This window comes from Sapajus apella, unplaced genomic scaffold (genome assembly GCF_009761245.1).
Source record: "Sapajus apella isolate SASKATOON/1434 unplaced genomic scaffold, GSC_monkey_1.0 scaffold24, whole genome shotgun sequence".
Lineage (NCBI taxonomy): Eukaryota > Metazoa > Chordata > Mammalia > Primates > Cebidae > Sapajus > Sapajus apella.
The window spans coordinates 14,064,057-14,086,638 of NW_022436964.1; the positions used below are offsets into that span (position 1 = coordinate 14,064,057).

At 38.3% G+C, this 22,582-nt stretch overlaps 1 protein-coding gene across 20 annotated transcripts in view; it reads left to right on the plus strand.

Moving 5' to 3' along the window:
• The window catches only part of TRPM3 (transient receptor potential cation channel subfamily M member 3), a 921,715-nt gene that overhangs the window by 630,757 nt on the left and 268,376 nt on the right, over window positions 1-22,582 (plus strand). For 3 of the 20 annotated variants that reach the window (XM_032290719.1, XM_032290721.1, XM_032290722.1), the window contains exon 7: window positions 12,214-12,288. The exons of the other annotated variants lie outside the window; for them this stretch is intronic. In XM_032290719.1, the coding sequence (XP_032146610.1) occupies window positions 12,214-12,288 (75 nt within the window). The remainder of the gene's footprint in view (window positions 1-12,213; window positions 12,289-22,582) is intronic. 20 annotated transcript variants of the gene reach the window in all.

Here is a 22,582-nt window from a genome sequence, read left to right on the forward strand (position 1 = left end):
GTGTGTCTGTGTCTGTGTGTGTGTCTGTGTGTGTGTGTGTGTGTGTGTGTGTGTGTGTGTGTGTGTGTGGCACTGCAAGGGAAGCCCAGGGAGGCTCATGGACAGCAGCCTAGCCTCCATGAGGAGCAGAGTCCAGCAGTTTGGAGCTGAAGAGCAGGTATGGCAGGTGATCAGAATGCCAGAGATGCTGGAGAAGCCACCATCAGATGCTAGTTTTTGGGTACATTGTCAGGGACACATCACATCCCATTCGTGAACACACCAAGCCATTGCTAGATTATCAAGGCAGGTGGTGACATGTGGGCACATGAACAAGCAAGGACCCAGTCAGGGAGAGGTCTGAGGTACAAAGTAGGAGAGAGGCACAGGCCCAGGGGACTTACTTTGGGAAACACACACACACACACACACACACACACACACACAGACACACACACAGAGGAGAAAGATTTCTTGGTTTTCAAACTGTGGTAAAATAAATTTATATGACCTAGAATTTACCATTTTAATGAATTTTAAGTGTATAATTCAGTGGCATTAAATATATTCATATTGTTTCTGTGGAACCATCACCACTATTCATCTCCAGAACGTTTTCACCACCCAAACTGTAACTCTACTCATTAAACACTAACTCCCCATTATCCATTACTCCCTTTCCCCAACCCCTAGTAGCTACTCTTCTACTTTCTATCGTTATGCATTTGCCTATTTTAGGTACCTCATATAAATGACTTTATGAAATCTTTTTCCTAAGATATATTTTGAAAATAGAGCTCAAGAGGGCTTGCTGTTGAATTGAGCATTCGGGGTAAGGAATAGACACTTCCAGGGTGATGTATGGTCATCCTTCGAGACACCAGTATATCCCTAAAACAATGGGACTACGTGAAAGCCCCTAAGGAGTAAGTGTTTACAGAAAAAATAGGGGCTAAGGACCATCTCTAGGGAATTTGTACAAAGTTTTTGAGAAGGGGTTCCAGGCATAAATAAAGAACATGCACAAATGAAGAATAGGAGGGAAAGCAGAGTACTATGGGCGCAGATGCGGGTAGGATGGGCCACTTTCTGGTGGAAAGATAAGGTGCTTCTCTAAACATAGCTTCTGTATCTATATAAAATAATACAGGAGGTTATTGGCCAGGAGTGTGGAAGAGTTCGAGAAGGTATTGAAGATTAGGGACAGAAAACAACTGCAGTCAGTTTAGAGACTGAGAGAATGAACAGACTAGGAAAATGTAGTATTCTCATGCAGCACTGTTGGTATTTGTGGCTGTGAATTTAAAGCAGCATGAATCATCAGAGTTGTATGGTTATTTTTAAGCCATGTTCAGCTGCAGTGGTAGAATAGGCATCAATCTGGGATTTTGCCTGGCAAGTGGGAAAGAGAGATGGAGAGACAAGAGAAAGAAACTGATACATTCTCTGTATATCCATATCCCAAAAGTATCATTAGTATCTATGAATGAACAAGATGTTATACTTGACATTTAAAAGAACATAAAATCATTAGTCTAAAAGATTACATTGATGTACAGATAGATGGTTAAGTAAATTACCAAAAGAGACCCATACCTTTAGAGCAAACAGGTTCATAATAAATAATTTTTAATATTTATTTTAATGTTCAGATATTTACATACATTGAACCAACTTAATATATTGCTGGAAACATCGCAGCTGCTCAGTAAACATGTGTTAGCTAGAAGAACGGATACCAAGGGACTATTCCAGAAAGTAGCACCTATGTATCCCGATAAGAATTTAAAACTCGAAGCATATATTGTTATAAAATTGTTATTATTAAAGAACATTATTATAACCACCCTATAGTTATCATCCAGCCTCTACATTGATCAGCCCTTGGCCCAATCTTGTTTTCTCTATCCGAATACCCACCTGCTTCCTCCTGTGAATAATTTTGAAGGAAATCCAGACAGCATATCATTTTAATTATAAATATTTCAGTAGAAAAGCATTTTTTAAACCTACATTGGCCACACATACACTAGATCTTAAAAATATTTCTTAACTCGGTAACAGCATCATGGCAAATATTGGTCTAAGAATTCTTTAACAATTCTTTCAAAAAATAAAAATTAAGAAATACACTATTGAACGCTGAAATTTATCTTAAAGATTTAACAATCATCTTTTCTAGTTAGAAATTCTGCTTTCAGCTAGCCAAAAACTATTTAAAATGAATTCTTTTAAATTCATTAAATTTTAAGAATTCATTGCATTTCTTAGAATTAAAGATCAGAAAAATCTTCAGCAATTGTGACTTTCTTTTAAGGGTTTAAAGAGAAGAGTGTAACTTTTGGGAGAAGAGGAAGTCTTTGCCTGTTGCCAGTGGCATGTAGCCTGGGGGTTGAGATCACCATGGCTCTGTGACCTTGGGCAAGTTATTGTATTTGACTTTGTTTCTACATCTGTAAACCAGGGATAACAATTCCTCACGGTGTTGTGATTAAAGGAGTCAACACGTGATTCTGTCCTGTGGCAGTTCACAAACACTGATTCCCTTCCTGCCCTCTTGGTGTTTCAGTGCCAAATGCCGTGTCTACATAGCCCCACTGCCATAGGTTCCAACAAGAGCAAAGCAAGAGTCAACAAGAGCAAATACCAACAGAGCCCAAGGTGTTTATCAGAATGTCTTATAATAGGCCCAGCACAGTGGCTCCTGCCTGTAATCCCAGCACTTTGGGAGGCCAAGGTAGATGGATCACCTGAGGTCAGGAATTAGCTGTTGCATTCCAACCTGGGCGACAAGAGCAAGACTCTGTCTCAAAAAAAAAAAAAAAAAAAAGTCTTATAACAAATCACAACCTGGCTCTGCTTGTTAAAAAGAAGTCTTATACCCTCTTTAGTTACAGAAATGTCCAAAGGAAAAACTGGAGCCTTTAAAATTATATTCTGCTACATATAACAACGCCTCTATTATTTGTTAGTGAGTAATTTCTTTGTCACTGCAGCAATGAGAAATATATTCTAAACTGTAGTTGTCTCACCTGCCTCGGTAAACAGAGAATAATAGAGAAAATTTAAGCTTTCTTTAAAAATTCAAGTTGTATCAGTATTTTAGAGTAGTCATAAATGGCATTAGGATTGTTGAGTATGCTCTACTTTTTGGAAGTGTACGAACTTGAGCAGAATATGAATTGACCCATAATATTTCTTAAAAAATTAGATTTGGGCTGGCCACAGTGGCTTACATCTGTATCCTAGCACTCTGGGAGGCTGAGGCGGTTGGAACACCTGAAGTCAGGAGTTCGAGAACAGCCTGATCAACATAGAGAAACCCTGTCTCTACTAAAAATACAAAATTAGCCGGGCGTGGTGGCACATGCCAGTAATCCCAGCTACTCGGGAGGCGGAGGCGGGAGAATCGCTTGAACCCAGGAGGCGGAGGTTGTGGTGAGCCAAGATCGCACCATTGCACTCCAGCCTGGGCAACAAGAACAAAACTCCGTCTCAAAAAAAAAAAAAATTAGATTTGAGTCAAAATCAGATTTTTTTTCTCGTAATTTACCATTTTACTCAAAAACTTTAGAAGGAGAAGACAGAAATCTAGTTCTCTTCAGCCTCCATTTGATGGAAGTGTTATTCCTTTGTATTTGAATGATATTTAAATACAAATATGCTATGATATTTTAGGTAAGGCAGAATGGAAACGTTATTTGAATTGTGCATCTAATTATATAGTAAACATCAACCTTGGGTGTAGGAAATTTCATTCTGAGGCTGGAATTTTTCTGACTTTGTTATCTCCCTACTTGAAAGGGAAATTTATGTCATATGTAATCTAGTCTAAGGTATTATTTCCCCATGGCAGACCTTTTAGATATACCTATTTTCCAATATTAATTGATGGAGTGTCTGGGTAGGTTTAGATTTCCGTAACAAGTGTTTTTGCTACTTTCAAAGTTTGCTTGAAAGAGAATTTGAAGCTCCGTTTTTTCCTTTACCCCAGAGTAATATCTGACATTTGAATGTGGCCTCATCTGATGAAGCCACCCAGAGTACTTTTCTCTAAAGTAGCCAATTAAAATGGGCTTAGCATTTCTAAGTAAACAAGTAGCAGAAAGGATTGCAGGATTCATAAAATATAATCAAATTTGGTGTTTGAGGATATTGGTATTTAGAAGTCTCTGCAAAACTATTGTTTTATTATAAAATTCCTAAGCCAACACACCTATTTATATACGATTATGTGCCTCCCCAGGAGACGTTGTTAAATGTGAGAGGTGGGATTTGGGGTTGTCACAGTTTCTGGTGCTTATTAATGGCATGGGAGAAGGGCCAGGAATGTTAACATCCTACAATATGCAGCACAGTTTCAATGAAGAATCGCCTGGGCCCAATACCAACAGTATCTCTAAGGAAACACTACTCGGAAGATGTGATCCTGAGTTTTCTTTTTGTTTTTTTCTAAATCTTTCCCATAACCCTCTCCTCACTTGGCAGGACCATGCCCTTCTAAGGTAGCCTATACAAGTGTAAAGTCATATGTAGAGGACACATTACTAGTGAATGGCAGTGAGAGTCAAAATACGTATTTAACAACCTGCGAAACCTCTGGACATCAGCCCTGGTACCTCCTTCAGATCCTAACATCACATCCTATTGGGAAGTTCTTCCTGATATCTAATTTCACTTGTGCTGAATCTTAAACCTGTTCTCTCCCAGATGAGGACCAAAGTCATTGTCTGTATTAGAGCTCTCAGCATATTTGAAAACTAAATATACTTGGATTGACCTTCTGCCATAATGTCTGTAGGAGGCTGTTTTTCATTGAAAGAGACACACTGACTTGCTCAACAGGCAGAACTAACTCATGAAGTAAATCAGATCAGCATTTCCAATTTGGCAGCACCCACTCTTAGCTCCACTGCTTTATATGTTTCAGACTCAAGGACTCAAATGTGCTCAAAGCTGGCTGTCTTCCTGACAGAGTCCTTGATGCTCAGAGAAATCCTACACTCCACATTTATTAGCTGACTTGGGAGGAAGGCAAGGGCCCAGAAATGTGGGTGTTTTACCTCTGGGTCTCTGGACAGCCTCCTCACTAGAAGGCATTGCCCAGGATATCATGCAAAATAAAGAGTATAAATTGAATGCAAAGAGAACTCTAATATTTAATCTCTAAATTACTGAGAAATATTTGGAAATAGGCCAGGGTACTAATATAAGTCTTGAGTGAATGAATAAATGCATGAATCATGCTTTTCAAAAATTTACATTCCATTTCTGGTATATGTCTTTCATTTTCCTGGATTATATAGTAAAAATCCTATATGTGTTAGTAGTTTTCTCTTGTTAAATTGTGAATCCAATTTGTCATGGGAATCTGATGGAGGTTATCCAAAGGGCACCACTGACATCCTCAATAAATTTACCAGTATCTCTGATGCCAACACTGACATTAATATTGTGCACAACAAGTGTTCATAAAAGGGTTTAAGTGACTTGACCCACTCATTTTATTATAAGAGGGAGAACAGTTTCAAAAAATACCAAAAATATTTTAGTAATGGCAACATGATTGAAATAAAGATGTAGTTTCCTGGGAAACTCCTTTTAAAGATTATATATATGAGCAAACAATATATCATAAATATGACATATGTTAATTATTTTTATTCTTATTATGGTTAAATAAGTCTCATTACTTTGCATTTATGGTAAATACAGAGAGGCCAAGAATGGGTGGTCAGCAGTAGCACAGAGAGGCAGGAAAATGACAAAAGGAATGTATGAGGTATGAGTTTCTAATGAGAATTTCTTTTGGGGAGTTTTCCATTTTGGAGTAACTTGTGTATTCATGTAGTAAGAGATTAGATCGGCAGGAGATCTTCAGGTCTCTTACCCATGGCCAAAACTGCCAACTTAGCATTACACTTTCCCCAGTGAGCCTCAATATAGCTCATAACCATATAGCCTTAGGACACAGGTTCTGCCTCCGTAACAATGACTCAAAATAATGGATGCTTCAGTGAAACAGGAGTTTTTCCAATTTATATGTTACTCTGAACATGAGTTCAGCTCTGATGAGGGTGCCTCACTCCTGTGAGGACTCAGATTTCATCTCCTTTGCTCTGGCACTCCTGTTAGCATGGTCTGTGGGAGCTCACCGTCAAATCTACATTTCAGAAGCAATCAGGAATAAAGAGCAAGGGGTAGCCCTACCCTTCCCTTCAAAGGCACAGTGGGGAAGTCACACATGCCATTTTAGCTCGCATCTTATGTGTCGGTATTTTGTCACATGCTAACACCTAGCTAAAAGGAGATTAGAAAATGTAGTCTTTATCCTGGACAAACACAGCCAGCTAAAATCCTATCACTATGAAGGAAAGGAAGACTAGATATTGAGAGACAGATGGTCATTAAGAGTTGGCTGGACTTGGCACATGAGATAAAATGTATCTGCCACTCATAAATAAGATATGTCTGTGTATTCTAATGTGCTCATTGAAGAACCTCACTCATAAATAACTCCTGCGGCTACAAGTCATATCTTTCCCTTTTGCTCTTTACCTGTGAGCTTTTTAGTGGTAAGTCTTGCATTAGTTCTGGAAATCAGATTGAGACAAACTGCCTAAAAGAATATATATTATTTTAGACCATCCTGGCTTAGTTAACTTTTTAAGTTAACAAACATAAACAGATCCCCTTAGCCTCAGAATAATAATTGCATATGCAGCACCATGCATAATGCATGTGCGTTCCCTAATGGATCCTTTACCGCATATTTTGTTACACATCATTCGGTAACATTGTAAGTTCCAAAATATTAAAAAATAATAGAGGAACAGTCTCTGTGTTTCTATGACACTGTACTCTTGATGTTAATGTTTCTAAGATGAATCCTGAAAGATAATTTTAATGTCATCTACACATGCCTGTAATCTTGGCAGCAGGTGGTAGAATGAAGGCTGGCCAGCCTCTCAAATCCATCCTGGAAAGAAAAGGTTATAACTGGGTCTTGGCCCTCTTGGGGGAAAAGAGCAAGAGACTTGTCTTGGGGAATGAAAGCAGCCATCCTCTGACTCTGTGGAAACATTTTAGGAGATTCTGATGAGCAAATGAGTTTGTGAGGGATTTAAAGGATTCTTTTGCCAATTATCTAACTTGACATTGTTATACTTTAATAACACCTAAATGATAACTAATTATTTGGCAAGATACAGACAGTCCTGAAGGGCTCTTGAAGCCTTTGGAATGCCAGTAAGTATATAATTGGATGTGTTTGCTGATGACAATTATAAAAAGATGATTACTTGCTAGAGTTCCTCTTAATAAATAGTGAACTGGGTCACTTGGTTTTAGAGATTAAAATACATAGAACCTAACACTAGTTCATTGTTTTATATATATAATTTCAGCTTGCATTATTCAGTCAAACCTAAATGGCAGCTCTATAGACAGTTGAGATTTCCTTTCTATCTTGTTCAGTGAACAAAGCCTGTGAGTATCTGTTGCCTTCAGATTTAGTGAAAGCACAAGCAAGCACTTTTAAAATAAACTTTGCCTTTTCTCTATATATACTCTTGTAAAACAACTTTTTTGCTCATTTTCTGGCTTAAACATCTTTTTTCTCTACCATTTCATAATATCAAACTTATAATTATTGTAACTTTTGCATTCACACAAGCTAAATTTCAGTAGAAAAATAAACTAAATGTCGAAAAATCTCATTAGAAAATCCAGCGAACAAATTCAAAAGGCAAGTGACAATGCAAAGAAAATATTCACAACTGTGACAAAGAGCTAATTTTCATACTATGCCAAGGGTATCTGCAAATCAAAAAGAAAAATAGTAAAAGCCTTATAGGACAGTGGGCAAAATATATCCACAGGAAGATCATAGGAAAGGAAACTTAAGTGCTCAACCTCAGTCATAATTAAATAAATGAAAATTAAAACAATTTTTAACTTATCAAATTGGCAAAAAAACAAAGGTTTAAAATATTGAGTGTCATTATGTATACAGAAATATGTACTTACGCATTTTTTGTGGGTACATTAGTTGGGCAATCTTATTTGGAAGACAATTTGGCTACCCCTCTTAAACATGAAATGTATATACCCTTAAGCCCCATAATTTTGCTTCTAGGAATTCATTTTACATATATTTACCACAATACTATTTACAGTAATAAAATGGAAATAAACTAAAGATCCATCAGTAAACAACTGTTGAAACAAATTATATCTAAACATATAGTGAAATAGTCTGGAATTATTATGAATAATGTAATAGCTCTGTTGGGCTCATATAGAAGATATCTGAGGGTATGTTTTATTTTTCTCAAGTTATAAGTTGTACAACAGTACAACTATATGTTCACATTATGTTCAACTGTATGTTCACATAATCACATATTTTCTTAAAATTACATATATATGCTTATAAAATATCTGAAAGGACACAGGTGAGCATTGATTAGTTACAGTTTCCAGAGTGAGACTTGAGGTGGGGGAGAAAATACAGGGAGTGACACTTTTCACTTTATACCTTTAAAAGCTTGATGTTGTTTTTTACAATGAGAAAATACTGCTTTTATAATGAAAGAAAGAAAGAAAGAAAGGAAAGGAAAGAAAGGGAGGGGGAAGGAAAGAGGGTGGAGAGGACGAAGGGAGAGAGGGAAGGGAAGAAAACCTTTGAAAGTAGTCTGTTCACGGGGCATGGGTGTTGGGTACCTTTCTACCTCAAGGGTATGAATATCATTCTTGACCTGTGGATCAGGCGTCCCCACAGCTGTGTTTGACATCCTTCTCTTCTCTTGCTCACTTCTGGCAATCCTCTACTCCTTTTAAAACAAAAGGATAAAGTCAAGTCAGAAAATGTAAGAGAGGCTGGTTAAGGACATCAGAGAGAACAATATTCTCAAATCACATATAAAGGATGTGTATAAAACTGATGAGACCAATGTAACATAATGGCTGAAGTCAGAACCAAAATTATCTTTCCCCTTTAGAGTTGGTGAATGACTAAAAGCCCAGGTGTATTCCCAATTCTTAGCTATAACCAGGTATCTTATTATATTGGAGATATTGAAAATGTCCCATGTTTACATCCCTATCATGAGAACAATCTAGTAGAGCTAACATTGTCCATTGTGCTCCTTCATCATGTCCCTATGCACCCCAAAGTCCAGCTCCCTTCCCCCATTGTCCTACCTCCCGTTATGGTGCAGCTCATTCACTGCTGGTTTTACGGTCAGTAATATCTGCATGCTCACCATGGAAAAACATGCTTCTCTCTGTACTCTACCCCACTGTACTTCTAAGACACCTCATGTGGAAGCTAAATACATGTCAAACTTCTTCAGCTTTTTAAGATGTGGCAAAAATAAGAACTCAGAATATCTGTCATTTAAAATAAATTGTGACTGCTCTCTGTTATATTTTCTCTTGACAGTACTTTTTATTAAGCACTTTCTTTACCGTATTTGCTTGTGCATCTGTCATGCTTAAAGCACTGTAGGGATAGCAAGATAAATAAGGTATAGCTGCATAGTTGAAGAGCTTAGTCTTACAAATAATAATAATAGTGTTGATTGAGTGCTATTCTAACCAGTTTATAAAAAATAACTGATTTAGTTGTTATGACGATCTTTAAGGGGATACTTTTATTACTCCCATTTACCAGTAAGAAAAAAAATGAAGCACAAAGAGGCACAAGGTCAGACCGCTAGTAAGTAGCAGACTCAAGAAGTATGCATCTTAGCCTATGCCTCAACCACTGTGCTCTCTGTATGCAAAGAGCTGCATTACAAAGCAGCAAGTGGGTTTTTTTCCAACTTTTATTTTAGATTCAGGAGGTGCATATACAGGTTTGTTACAAGATGCTGAGGTTTGAGCTTCTATTGATCCCATCACCCCAGATGATGAACACAGTGCTCAATAAGAAGATTTTCAGCCCTTTCCTCATTTTGGAGTCCCTAGTGTCTATTATTTCTGTCTTTATGTTTGTGTGCACCCAAGATTTAGCTCCCACTTATAAGTGACAACTTATCACTTTGGTTTTCTATGTTAATTTGCCTAGGATAATGACCTCCAACTTCAACTACAGCCATATTGCTACAAAGGACATGATGATCTTATTCTTTTTTATGGCTGTGTAGTATCCCATGGTATATATCTATCACATTTTCTTTATCCGATTCACCATTGATGAACACCTGGGTTGATTCCATGTCTTTGCTATCATGAATAGTTCAAAGCAGTAAATGCTAAGTGCCCTTTAGTGATACAAAGTGCCACAGGAATTCAGGCAATGAGCATCACCTAGCTCATTTCTTTCATCCTGCAGATAGGAAAGCCACTTTTAAAAAATCACAGTAACAGGTTTGAACTAAATTCTTTATGTGAATTACCTTGGTAGAGCTTTTATCTGAACCTGAACTATGAACTCCCAGTCTGCTGTTCTTTGCCCAGCCTTGTGGCACTACATTAGTTTTGCTTTTTTTTCGTAATTTTTCCCCTTAAGACCATTTTTTTTCTATTGTGTCCTGAAGTGTAATTAAGAAAATATTAGGACAATTTGGGGACACAACACTGCTATCCAGAGATTTCCATTTTTTAACCGTATTACCACTCATCTCACCCTGGTTGACCTTCACTGAAGTGTTATTTAACTTTTTGTTCATTAGGGTTTGATAATTGGGGGAAAAATAAGCTGAAAATAGCAGCATGCTATTCACTCTGCAGGAAAGACATAGCTAAGCCAATTTTGTGCTTGGTTCCATAAACAGGTACTTGTACTAAATATCCAGGAGTGTTTGTGGTGTTGCCTATTTGAAGCTTTACAGATAATATTAAGCCAGCCGTCTAATTGCCATACACAGTGGTAGAATGGCCTGAGGAGTATAGGCTTGAAAGCTGAATTTATGTCCTCAGAAACACACTAATTAGGAACTTTCTTGAGAATGTACAGTAGTTACTCTTGGCTGACTACTTTACAAACTATTGAGAATCCAGAGGAACCAACCCTTAGAGTCTATGCTTCCAGGGATATTGCTTTGTGTTTTCCGTAGTAAGTGCATTCTTACAAGAAGGCAGCTTTGCCAGGGTATGGGCACTGACATATACCAAGTGATGCTGATATTTCATGAAAAGTAGGTGAGTTCCTACATGCCTCTCACCAGCCAGCTACCAGCTGCCAAACTCCTACCTTCTAATATTTACCACAAGTGAGGCTGCTCTAGAAGTCTAGCTTAATCCTAGGAAGCTAAGCAAGGGTCCAGAGACCTAACTTGAGGATCTGAGGTCTTGCCTTAATGCTGTTTCTAAGGAAGGAACAAAATGAAGGCAGAGCAGAGCTGCTCATACTCATGGGGTCCTCCTCCAAGGCCTAGATTTGAAATCAGAGCCATGTGACCAAAAGCTAGCCTGCTTAGCAACTCCAGGAATGTGATTTTACCATTAAATTTATCTCCCAGATTGGGAAAGAATAACCAAATTGGTAGACAGCCTGTCAATTATACTGATGTGGTTTTGATGACTTTTTTGGAAGCTAGGTAGATCCAGTCATAGACAACAGACATATTTATATCTATACCTTAGCTAGAGAGAGAAAGAGGAATCAGTCCAGTAAATAATATTATGCATGTTGAGTAACACCTGAGCTTTGTTTCAATTCTTGTTTTAAAAAGAAAAGAAACTGGGTAGATTAGCCTCAAAATGGATAGTTCTTTTAAGTCAAAAGTAGCTCAACACTTGAAAATAGAGCACTTAATTCTCTAGAAATCAGGAAAATGTTATTAAAAGGAGGAAAGGAAAAAATTCAATTCCTGTCCTGTCCTGGAAAACACAGAATTGAAAGATTCATAATTATCATTACAATTAATATAACAACAACTAACATTTCTTGAGGTTTTACTCAGTGCTAAGCATCAGTACAAGCACTTAAAAGATACTAACATTTGACCCTTTCCACACTATAGCAGCTATCCAGGCTAAAAAGAATAAAGAAAGATACTTCCTCCAGCAAAGGTCTATGATTTTTAAGGACCTGTCCAGTTTGAGGAGTGATGACACAAGATACAGCTGGTGCAGAAGGGCTGGGTGATGCTCTACATAGGTTTCAGTGTGCAACTTGAGTTGCCGTCACATATATAAATTTACATAGAGTAATCCATCTGCTTTAATAAAATGTGTATGCAACCATAGGGTTGTAGAAATTTCAAAGATTTTATTTTTTGACAGGATGCCTGCCGTTTTTCTCTCTTGACTCCCGCTTGTTTTATTCATTTTGGGGTAGTTGCCAATTAGACTCAATTGGTAAGTATAATTAATGAACAACTTGAATTTCCTCTTACACTCCAGCCGAGAAATTAACCGCAGAAGTCTTCATTTCCTTTATAATTTCCTAAGAATATCACTCCCTAAGACTGTTGTTTTATTTCTATCTCTTCTGACATTCAACCACATCAGAAATAAGTTACTCCCTATTATTTGTTATCCTAAAGATACCTCGTAAGACAACTTGGCAACACTTCTGGGATACTACTGGGAGGGAATAAGCATTTATTTAGGTACCAAGCACTCTGCCAGTCATTTTCATATATGCTATCTCTTTTAATACTCACAAAAACCCTTCAAATAGGGTTTATTATCTTACTTTTTTATAGTTGATGAAATAGCATCACCAAGAGGTTAAGCCCTTGCCTTAAGTCCAGTTAGTGGGACAGCTTGGTGCAAACCTAGACTGACGTAATTTTCAAAACATCTTCTCCTTTCATCCTACGAATGGAAGCATTGTCTCATTAAAAAAAAAAAAAAAAAAAAAAAAAAAAAAAAAAAAAAAGGTCCCCTAGAGTTTTGTTAGTTTGGAGAGTTTGAGGATCATTATTTCATCCAGCAACTATTTGAGCACCAACTCTGCCAGATACAGGTTGAGCATTGGTTTGGTTGGAATGAGTCATCAAGCAAAACTTTGGGAAGAAGATGGTGGTGGTTGCAAGATGGTGGAGAAACAACATTAGGAAGAAATAGGACAGGGTGATGGAGAGGAGGGTGGGGGGGTGGAGACAAGCAGAGGACCTCCTGATTGTGTACCCATGGCTACAGTCTTTCTTCATGTGACTCGTGGACTTCCCTTTGTCATCCTATGCCTGAGAATATATGAAGGAGGCTGGGAAGGCAAAGGGACGTTCAATTGTCATCACTGGCATCTCTTTTGATCATTGCACCATCATCAAATGCATTGGAATAACCATGACATGAAATTTTCCATCACTGGGCCCATAACTGTCCCATGAGAGAGATTAAGAACACTATATGTTAAAGGTCATAGTAGAACTTCTTCTATGGGAGCTCTGGAAGTAGGAAGGAGTGAAATAAACTCTAAAAGACTAATAATTCTGGGTCCAAACCATGTGACTTGAAAAGGAAGTGAAGATTCCTCTGGACCGGTTAAATAGACAGTCATGCATCAGTTAACGGTGGGGATACTGTATTCTCAGAAATGAATCATTAGGCAATTTTGTCATGAACATCATAGAGTGTACTTATATAAACCTAGGTGGTATAGCCTATTACACACCTAGGCTACGTGTTACAGGCTATTGCTCCTAGGCTAACCTATACAGCATGTTACTATGCACTAATGAATACCGTAGGCAATTGTAACACAATGGTAAGTATTTGTGTGTCTAAACACGGAAAAGACACAGAAAAAACATTGCATAAAAGATAAAAATAGTACACCTTTATAGGGCACTTACCATGAATGGTGCTTGCAGGACTGGAAGTTGCTCTGGGTGAGTCAGTGAGTTCTAGAATATTTTTGTACACTACTATAAACTGTATAAACACTATAGGCTATACTACATTTATTTTCAACATTTTATGTCTTCAAAAATAACCTTAGCTGACTTTTTTACTTTGTAAACTTTTTAATTTTTATAAACATTTTGACTATTTTGCAGTAATACTTAGCTTAAAACATAAGCACATTATACAGCTATATGAAAATATTTTCTTATTCTATGAGCTTTTTTCTGTTTTTAATTTTTTATCCTTTTACTTTTTAAACTTTTTTTTATTAAAAATGAAGACATAAACACACTCATTAAATGAGGCCTGCACAGGGTCAGGATCATCAAGATGTCATGAGGTGACAGAACTTTACAGCTCTTTTATAACCTTATGGGACCACCATTGTACTTGTGGTCTGTCATTGACCAAAGTGTCATTATGCAACACATAACTGTAGATCAAGAACGTGTTGTTTCCTTCTGAGGGTGCTGTAATGTGTTCAGCCCACTCACACAAACTTTCCACTGCCTTAAACAGTCAAGGGAAAGGCCTTCCAAAACGCAAATACCACATTTATGATCAGTTCACTTTAGACTGTGATGATGCCGTTTTTTAGATCCTCTCAACTGGACATTTTAAAGCTTTTCCTGCACTTTAGAGGGTCTTCCCTCTAAAGAATAGTTTGTATGGAGAAAACAACACAATCTATACCCCTGCCATTTCATTTTATAAAATGACTTGACACAGTTGGCTGTGTAACTGAAGTATTTGTCATGCTTGTTAATGAAAAGTTACTTTGTCAATAAAGATAATGAAGCGAAAAAAAAAAAAAAAAAACGTTGAGGGAACAGAACAAATTTTAGTGAAACTGGTTTCTTGGTATTTGCTTGTCATGTTTATCTCACCCGTTTTCCTATTGAAGATAAAGCCCCTCTTTTTCAGCAGAGACTTTTCTGCATTGGAAATAGTTGTTCAGGAACTGGACTGGTTCTTGTAAACAAGAAGGTCTGAACAGGAGAGCTGTCCACCATTCTAAGATCTCTTAGACACTTTTACATTCAGGGAAGAATTTGGGGCTCCTTTTTCAGATTAGAAAGATTTGGGTTTCAAATGTTTGACTGGCATTTTGGTCTTAAAGTCAGCAAAGTTTACTGTTGATGGTCAGGTATCATAGGTTCCTAGCATAACATAGGAACCTGTTGTCTTGATAGGACCCGGTATCTTCCTTATTTCATTGCTAACTGAAAGACCTCTCACATTTTTCATCTGTTGTTTTTATAGCTTCTTCACCTAACATAGCACCATGTAGGTCATATGTCCCACCCATTTCAAGATACTTACAGTTTCCCTTAAATGATATACCCTATTGGATGTGGTTTTGTCACTTTCTGACATTTGCTAAAATTTCATTCTCTCCTCACTCTACCTATCTGGCGAAAACCTACATTTCCTGTAGGTCTCAGATTAAAAATCTTCTCTCTGTAATCTTACCAGAACTCATCCCCAGTATCCTCCCAGGCCCACTTTCACCACATCCTCCATGCTCTTACAGCACTCCATATCAGCCTCTCCCACACACGGCTCCTTTTGGTAGAGTCGAGTCTTCACAGTCTCCCATCTTCTGTAGATTGTGAGGTCCTATAGAGCACAGCCATGTCTTATTCATTATTGTCATCCTGAAAACCTAGCATAGTGCCTGGCCTATGCAAGTAGGTGCTCAGGAAGTTGTTATTATAAATACCACTCTTTGATTTTCCTGGCTTTATTTTTAGCTCTGATTTCCAGCCTGACACAAAGATGTAATAGAAGGGATTAGATACTAAAAGCTATTTAAGAGGACAAATCATAAAACAATAATGACATAGAAAGACTCAGAAAAGATAAATAGGAACGTGCACAGGCAAAGACCATCACGCATGCTTCCAATTCATGGGCATAAAAGCATTTAGTCTGAGAAACCTGTGTTCCTGTTGAATCATGATTGTTGTTAAATCATTTTTATCTTATGAATTTAGAGAATCTTAAGCTACATATTTTGTCACAGCCAATGCACCATGGCTTCAGTATTTCCATTTCCATGGAATAAGAAATAACTATTGATTTTCCCTCATTTATTCAAAATGATGATTGCCCGTGGTTGCTTTTCATTCCAGATTAGGATCAATGCATTCAGTAGAAATGCATGGCTAACTTTAGAAGAACACACAAAAAATTAATGAGAAAACTTACGCTTACTGAGCACTTTTCTGCCATGATCAACAGTTTTATAGTGAGATATATTTAGAGCAGATAAGGTGTCTCATTCCCTGGGAATCTTAAAAAAAAAAAAAGTGAGCTGAGATTTTAATTTGTTTGAGATAATTATCTTAAGACCAGGGAATTTATCACAGGATCCTTCAAAGTCCCTTCCTAGGATTTATAATAATTTGTTTCTTCAAAATATTATTTATATGTCAAGTCATTGAAGCTAGATGTAAAAGCGAAGAATCATTCATATAGGCTTGGAAATTGACTATACATAGTGCTCCCAGATGTCACTAATAAAGTTGTTTATTTAAAAACTTTTTTTTTTTTTTTTTTAGACAGAGTCTCACTCTGTCTCCCAGGCTGGAGTGCAGTAGCATGATCTTGGTTCACTGCAATCTCTGTCTCCCGGGTTTAAATGATTCTTTTGTCTCAGCTTCACGAGTAGCTGGGACTACAGGCACACTCCACCATGCCTGGCTAATTTTTATATTTTTAGTGGAGATGGGATTTCATCATATTGGCCAGGCTGGTCTCGAACTCCTGATCTCGTGATCCCCCTGCCTCAGCCTCCCAAAGTTTTGGGATTACAGGCATGATTACCTGCCCAAAAACCTTTTAACCTTGAACCCTCAGCTCAAGATCATGAACCCCTAATCTTGAGAAATGAAGAAAATAGAGATTTTATGCTCTAAAATGGCCAAATAAGGAAGCAGTTTATTTTTTTCTCTCTCTGTTTTGGCACTCATGGCTGAAACAAACAGCCCTTCTCCTCTTGAACAGGCTGTTCTCATTCTGTGTTGGAGGCCAGGTTTCAAAGCTGCATAATGAGTTTCACGTGCTGCAACCCAGCAGGCAAACATTCAAGTTTTAAATCGCAGGCAAAGGAATCAAGAACTCTCATTGGCTAAGGAGCCTTGGCATCTCTGGGTTCACATGGGGTTCTGGGCAATTCCTGCTGGAACAAGGCAGGGTTTAAAAACAGGTGTGCCTGTGCTAAAACAGGGAGGAAAAGATTGAAGAGTCAGCTTTTCTGGTCATCAAACAAATCTGAACTGAGCCCTTCCTCATTAGCACCATTTCTTCCACCCAGAGGGAGAACAAAGGAAGTGCACACTAACTCTGGGGCACATTAGAATTTATTATAAAATCCTGGGGGACTTTGAGAAACAAGCAGCAATTAGACACGGCGTGCCCACATGAAGAGTTTGGGGAGAAGTAGAAAGTTCACTTCATCTTTGTATTTTCACTCTTAGATTCTATTTTTGCACATGTAAAGTGGGATTTGTTTTATTTTTCATTATTCAAGTCATAAGAACTATTATGGGGTGTATGAATTATTGTTCATAAACTTAGGTATGTAGGAAATGTCACATAATAAACATTTTCTTTTATTCAAACAAATCCAAGACCTTTTCCACCTGATTTTTGGTAAAGTCAATCTTAACTTTTATTAGGTCTCTCTCTCTCTTTCCCCTTCTCTCTCTTTCTCTGCCCCCCTGCCCTCCTTCCTCTGCGTTTCTCCTCTCTCTCTTTCATGATCATGCTCCTTCTCTCATGCTTACAGAGTACTTGAAAAGTTAAGAAAGAGCCTCTTAACTTTTGTCAGCCAAAGTAACCACTGATAAAATAATTGTCCAAGCTTGCTTGATCTCTGCAAAGTGGGTATCTCTGCTACTCCCATGCCAAAGTAAGCCAGTGGGATCCTGGCTGCAGCTGGCATGACTGGCGTGCAGGGTTCAGCACCCTCAGGTTCAGCATCCCATGGTGGACTTCACAGCAGCCCCCCTAAGACAGGCTGCCTGTGTAATCCCTGCCTTCACGGAGCTTGCATTTGCAGAGAAGATAGAAAATAACTCAAATATATAGTGTATTGAATAGTGATAAGGGCTAAGGAGAGATAGAAAAAAGAGAAGGCAGAAAAGGAGTGCAGGGAAGTAGACAAAATTTCAAATAGAATCGTGGGGAACAGGAGAGAAGAGGAGGGGAGGGGAGGAAAGGCAACCAAGAACTGTGTTTTGGCACATTCTTAGTGTTAGATGTCAGGTAGGTGAGGAGGAACTAGCAAAGGAGAGGAAGAAGCAGCTAGCGAGGTAAGAGAGAAATGAGGAGAGAGCACTGAAAGGGAGGAAATAGAATTTCCTTTAACCCTTATAAAGTTTGTAGCTGAGACAAACCTCTATAGCAAAAGAAATTAACAAGAGAAAAACAACTTTATTAACACATGCAGTGCACATCACGCGGGGGATGTGTTCAAAAGTAGTGGTTTAAAAGTCTCTTACATAGCATATCCAACAAAGAACAGTACTTTCTTTTTTGAGATGGAGTCTTGCTCTGTTGCCCAGTAGCACGATCTTGGCTCAGTGCAACCTCTGCCTCCTGAGTTCAAGTGATTCTCCTGCCTCAGCCGCCCATGTAGCTGGGATTACAGGTCCCTGCCACGATGCCCAGTTAATTTTTTTTTTTCTGAGTAGAGATGGAGTTTTGCCCCTGTTGGCCAGGCTGATCCCAAACTGGTGGCCTCGAGTGATCTACCCTCCCCCACCTCCCAAAGTACTGAGATTACAGGCGTGAGCCACCGCGCCCGGCCAGAATAGTACATTTTGGGAAAGTGACAAGGCAAACAGGACGTCAGTCCTGTGCTCCTAGAGGTGGGGAAATGTGGGACGATAAATTGATGGGGAGTAAAATTTCCTCACTCTAGCTCCTTTCTGAGCTGATAAAGGTCTGTTCAAAGAGAACTTCTATTTTGTTTTCAGGTGGGAGAGGTGGGAGTGAGGAGTGTAAAAAACCTTTTGTCTTTGTAATTCTCTGTCTTGCTTTTGGGTAAACAAAGGCAAGGCAGAAGCTCTCCAGGAATTGTTATGGCTTGCTATATATAGGTAAGAAAGAGCAGCCCAGACAGCCCTTTCTGCAGCTGCTCCTAGCTTAAAAATATTCATGTCAAAGAGGCATATTTTAGAATGGAATATTCTGGTTTCCTTCATCACTATCTGGAAGCCAAAGTGAAGAGTGTATTTCCAAGAGGAAGGAATGAAATGGCCAACTGTGTCAAATGCTACTGACAGCCTAAGTAGGAAGAGACCTGGGGACTGACTATCAGAGAGTCCCTTCTTCTCTCTCCATCCACGGCTTGGACCCTTTCTTCCTCATCTCATCTGCTCCCCCTTCTCCCCCCATCAAAGACACTTGCTCTTCTCTTCTTCCCCTTCAGAAAATTGGTGGACTTGGGTGTTTTGTTTTGTTTTTACAAAAGTTCTCCAGGCAAGTTCTATTTTCTAGCAGCTCTAGCCAGCAATACAAACCACTCCTGGGAATAGACACCCCAGTGGCCTCTTTTGAAATGAGGAGAAGGAAAAACAAATGGAAAACAAAATCTGAATTAATTAACAACTCAATAAATTACCCTGCTACATAGAAAAGATATTCTTTACTTTTAGACAAAGCACCAAATATTAAAAGTACTAAATATATAGCTAAGCAATTTTTACTAGTGCCGTGAAACCCCTATTAAAATAGGGTGAAATCGTAGCACATTTGTTTTCAAATAGTCCCAAATAGCTAGTCTTAGGGACTGAATTGCAAGAAGAGTTCGTATCTCCCACTCTTTGCCTCTATAATAAGGGCGCTTATTTTATCAATCCTGTACAACCAAAATAGGCATCAAAGATTGGCTTACACAGTCAGGTTTCCAACTTGGTTAGTTTCTCATTGATCACAGGCGCACACAGGCTTTAACAGACTAATATATGTTGCCTTATGTAATTTACCTCATTAGTTAATCCCAGGGATGAACAAACTACAACTAGTGGGCCAAATCCAGCATGCCATTATCTGTTTTTATAAATAAAGCTTTATTGCAACTTAGTCACGCGCATTCTTCACATAGTGTCTCTGGCTGCTTTCACACTGTAACCACAGAGTTGAGTAGTTACAACAGAGGCTATCTGGCCTGAAAGCTGAAGATAGTTACTATTTGATGCTTTACAGAAAAATATTTGTTGATGCCTGGTTTAGACTTTAAAATAGACTTCTGGAAGAAACATTGTTCATGGGTGTTTCAATCTCATTCCATGGACTTTTGCATAAATTTGCTCCAGGAAGCGCATTTTAGATTTCACTTCTTTTTATAGACAAAAATCTCCTTTCCCTTTGGCTTTATGCTAGGGCACTGGTTCTCAAAGTATGGTCCTGAAACCAGCAGCAATAGCATCACTTGGAAACTTCCTTGAAATGCACATTCTCAGGTCTTATCCTAGACCTGCTGATCAGAAGCTCTGGAGATGGGGTCCAGTACTGTGGGTGTTTTAATAACTCCTCCTTCAGAGAATTCTGATGCATGCTAAAATTGAGAGCCATTTGAAGTTTAGATTTCTACACACCCCCTCTTGGGATACTTTCAATGAACAAACTAGTTTTTGCACATTAGAATTGGGGTTTTTAAGAGCAGTCCTTAAAGTGCCACTTTCTTATTCATAACATTAAGATAGTCTACTTTCTGCAATAATGATATTAGCCCTTACTGTTGCATTCAAATAGATCTTTGGTGGCAGCAGTAGAATAAAGTCAAGTAGATGTTTCACAGACAGGACAAAGGAGGTATGGGGCTAACTACTCCAGTGATTAAGGATCCAAAGCACCCGTCGCGTGTCTCTGGGCCATGGCTGTCTCCTGATTCCTCATCTTTCTATTTCTGGATGAGGCATTCATTTATAAGAGAGAACAAAAGAAGGGATTTATTTCCAGCACCATCGAGGATATGCTAGAATGTGAAAAAAAAAATTAATTTATATTTTCCCCTTATAAGATTTATGCAGGTGCTGCTATATTGCTCCAGTTTTCCTTTGCTTAATGATCTAATCCTTCCCTGGAGTTTCATTTCTCTGTGTAGCTAGAGAAAGAAATAGCTCTGATAATGAACACCTGTGATTTAGATGGAGCGAGAAACCTGATCCCAGGAAACAGCTAAACAGTGAGTCTTGGTCCTTTTAAGCCAGGAAGAGAAGAACAAAGGAACAATGAACAAACTCAGGCCCTGTTTTAAAAATTTGAGATTGGTGTCTATATTTAAAAGCTACCAGAAACCAGTTTGAGACCCTAAGATATGAGCAAGGTAGAGGGACTGTATATACTGGTTTGTTCGGGATTAAAAACCTCTAGTTTATACCTGTCATCCCAGAGTAATTATTAATGATGACCCCTTCACTTGCAGATATGTCCTGATTGTATGATAAATTATATGGTCACCTTGGTGAGAGACAACTCAGTAGTGCACCAAGAATTCAGACTGTAAACTTCCTAACAGGACTTTGCTGGCAACCAGTTCTAATACTTATTAATTGTGTGAATTTTGCAATTTACCCTCTATGCCTCAGTTTCCTTAACCGTAAAATGGAAATAACAATATAGTTGATCCTTGAACAATGCTGGACTTAGAGAATTAGTCTAAAACTCATGCATAACTTTTGACTGCTTAAAAAAAAGTACTATTAATAGCCCACTGTTGATCAGAAGTTATAAGCCACCAATTAACAGATATTTTGTGTATTATATACTGTATTCTTCCAATGAAGTAAGTTAAAGAAAATCGCATTAAGAAAATCATAAGGAAGAAGAGAAAATCATAAGGAAGAAGAAGAGAAAATATATTACTATTCATTAAGTAGAAGTGGATCATCATGAAGGTCTTCATCCTCATCATCTTCATATTGAGTAGGCTGAAGAGAAGGAGGAAGAGGAGGGGTTGGTCTTGCTGTCTCAAGAACTGGCAGAGGTAGAAGAAAATCTGCATATAAGTGGCTCCATGCAGTTCAAACCCATGTTGTTCAAGGGTCAACTATATCTCTATCAGAAGGTTGTTGAGCAGATTGGGTAAGATATGCCACCCATCTGGCTAAGTGCCTATACCTGGCAGGTGCTCAGCAATGACTACTTCTCCTTAGGGAGAGAGAAATTATCTACATTCAATTGGCCCAGTGGACTTCATTACATTAAATCATTCACTACAACCCAGAAATTCACAAGCAACTTTGTTCTGGTTCCATTTGTAATTCTCTTTTTTTAACATGTTGCCATGTTGCAGTTGGTTTTTTCTCTGTAAGAAGCATATTAAGGACATCAAGAAAAATTGCCTTTCAGAGAAAATCATAGTTGTACTTGAAAAAAAAAAGTTCATGTTCAGAGTTGAACCAGAAGCTCAAGTTTGTTCAATGCTGCTTGAAAGTGAATGTCAGAAACAGAAATGACTGTATTGCAGTTCATGGTGTTGGAGTTTGGAGAGATCCAGTAAATTGTATCCCACTCTTGACTGGCTATAATCAAGTATCAGGTCTTCAAATTGAGAGCTAGACACCACAGTCAGGCAGGTGAAGATCAAAATATCATTTTCATTAGTGATGAATTTGTTGGAGTTAATGACTTAGTGTGACAGTCAAATGGATTTGCTGTCCTGCCTCAGCTCTAAGACACCTCACCAGAGAAGAAAGTTGGGTCTGTAGCAGACATTTTTACCAAGATGACTGACTGGCACTGGACCCTGGAGGAAAAGGAAGAAACAAGCTAATGTTCCCAT